The 2,528-nt window shown below is 38.7% G+C and overlaps 1 protein-coding gene across 1 annotated transcript in view; it reads left to right on the top strand.

Moving 5' to 3' along the window:
• The window catches only part of LOC112516784 (aldehyde dehydrogenase family 2 member C4-like), a 7,540-nt gene extending 5,262 nt beyond the window's left edge, over positions 1-2,278 (top strand). Inside the window, exons 3-8 of the mRNA XM_025124018.1 lie at positions 26-168; positions 283-523; positions 1,411-1,638; positions 1,767-1,904; positions 1,985-2,122; positions 2,213-2,278. Coding sequence (XP_024979786.1) covers positions 26-168; positions 283-523; positions 1,411-1,638; positions 1,767-1,904; positions 1,985-2,122; positions 2,213-2,278 — 954 coding nt within the window. The remainder of the gene's footprint in view (positions 1-25; positions 169-282; positions 524-1,410; positions 1,639-1,766; positions 1,905-1,984; positions 2,123-2,212) is intronic.
• The last annotated feature ends 250 nt before the right edge of the window (positions 2,279-2,528 follow it).

The following is a 2,528-nucleotide window of genomic DNA, read 5'->3' as shown; positions in this document are numbered from 1 at the left end:
TGTGTGTGTGTATATATGTTGACAGGAGAGAGGAAGGATAATGATGAAATTTGTGGATTTAATCCTTGAAAATCGAGAAGAATTAGCAGCATTGGACRCCATTGATGCAGGAAAGGTGTTTGAGTTGGKGAAGGCCGTGGAAATTCCTTTTGCAGCCAGCCTACTTCGGTATAAACTCATAATTTTCAAATACTCAGTAATTATTGTTAGATTTGAAYCATTTCTTCTWWTTTCTATCTTCTCAAGKGCTCTTTTGAATCCMYYTATCATGAAATTTATCAGATATTATGCTGGAGCGGCCGATAAAATCCATGGWAAGACGATGAAAATGGCGAACCAATTCCAAGGGTACACGTTACATGAACCTATCGGTGTCGYTGGTCAAATTATCCCRTGGAACTTTCCTATCACTATGTTCTTTCACAAAGCCAGCCCGGCGTTGGCTGCAGGGTGCACCATGGTGATCAARCCGGCTGAGCARACTCCCCTTTCGGCTCTTTACCTTGCCCATCTAGCTAAACTGGTACGTGCTTAATAGACGATATGTTTCGTTAGAGTCATACATGGAACCTATTTCTATTACAATATATGTTGAAACCCCTTTTTCTTACAAAAATAGCTGTTTTTGAGTGTAATATGATATGTTCAATATATTCTCACATGGTATCAGAGTCGTGAGTTCAAGCTAGCCTTCATTGGAGGAGGTGTGTTAGAGCATGTACAGCAGCTATGCTAAAATAACGATTTTAAAGATTTAAGAATTTTATTTTGGCTATAACAGCTATGTTAAATGATATGCTGAAGTAGAAAAAGGAAGAAATATAAAGTGGAAATATTTAAATTTAGAGAAATATCTAAAACTCTATAGAAGAGAGAGAGAAATAATATTTTAAAATTTCATCTTAAAAGCTTAGTGAATAAGCCACTTCATATATTATTAAGTTATTACCAAAACAACCGATGGAGAAGAGAGCAACAGTCGATCGATGGAGAAGAGATCGAAGGTCTTGCGTTGAGAGAGGCGCGGCAATAGGGTGTTGGATCGGTGGAGAAGAGACGTGAGTTGAGAGAGGCGCGACTATTGTGTAAGGGTAGGGCAAGTCTCTTACCTTGGCTTAACCTGGACAACACAGGTTTTTCATCTGGGCGAATAAGCCCGTTTCTGAGCGAATAAGCCCAAGATAAACAACCTTGCTTGTCTGTGCGAATAAACCGGTTTATCCACTAAGCTCATTAAGCCTCAAGTAAACAAGCCCTAAGTTATTACCAAAAAAGTAATGTATAACTAACTAATTAATAAGTTGTGAGTCTCATTAAGCTCATTAAGCTGCTAACGAACGGACCACAAATGATTTATTTGGAGAGTAATCTGATGGAGTTCTACATATTCTTGCAATGGCATTCAATCAGGCGGGCGTCCCAAATGGGGTGATTAATGTGATTACCGGATTTGGAGCGAGAGCCGGAGCTGCCATCAGCTCCCACATGGATATCGATTGYGTGAGCTTCACGGGGTCGACTGAAGTAGGACGACTCATMATGCAAGCTGCTGCAACGAGTAATTTGAAAGAAGTCTCTCTCGAGCTTGGAGGCAAATCTCCTCTCATAATTTTCGACGATGTGGATGTTGATTCAATCGTCAACATTGCTCTTTGGGGCAGTTTTACTAACAAGGTATTCGAACCTATTTAATCTTTCAAAGTTTCTTGTTATTGTTCGATATGACTAGTGATTTTATGTTCGTTAAGCCAAAATTTCGGTTTCAGGGTGAAGTTTGCGTGTGTAGCTCGAGGATCTTCGTCCAAGAAGGAATCTATGAAGAATTCATAACCAAGTTTGCGAAAGCGGCAAAGGAGATAATCGTTGGTGATCCCTTCGATCCTAYCACTCATCAAGGACCTCAAGTAATCGAAACTTTGTATCGTATAGGAATTATTTTCAAAAAAAATCCGTGTTGTTACGACACTAACAACGTTATTTATAGGTTGATAAGCGACAATACGAGAAAGTACTATCGTATATCGAACATGGAAAAAGACAAGGTGCAACGTTGCTAACCGGTGGAAAACCTTGCAGGRAAAAGGGATACTATATCGAGCCAACAATCTTCACAGACGTAACGGTACRTAAACGCGCAAGTCATAGACTCATAGTACAAAATTYGCTTAAAATTACTCGTATTAATAACAATTGTCGTCTCGGATGATTTCAGGATGATATGCTTATTGCAACGGATGAAATATTCGGTCCAGTTGCATGTGTCTTTAAGTTCAAGTAAGTTCAAATTGAACAATAATAATGAAATTTTGAATTTTAAACAAGAAACGTTTTTTTGAAGTATATAATATTTATATACGACAAATATAACAAATAAACTCACACACCCTCYTCACCTCTCGTGAAGTTTGAACCTCTGACCTCTTAGGAGGCCAAAAACTGACATACCGCTAGACCAAAAACCTTTTGTAACAAGAAACTTCCCACCAACATACCATTAAAGTCTTGATTATTAAACCACAAGGGTGGTG

The sequence above is a fragment of the Cynara cardunculus genome, assembly GCF_001531365.2.
Source record: "Cynara cardunculus var. scolymus isolate 2C chromosome LG 8, CcrdV1, whole genome shotgun sequence".
NCBI classification, from domain to species: domain Eukaryota; kingdom Viridiplantae; phylum Streptophyta; class Magnoliopsida; order Asterales; family Asteraceae; genus Cynara; species Cynara cardunculus.
This window is presented reverse-complemented; position numbering and strand designations above follow the sequence as displayed.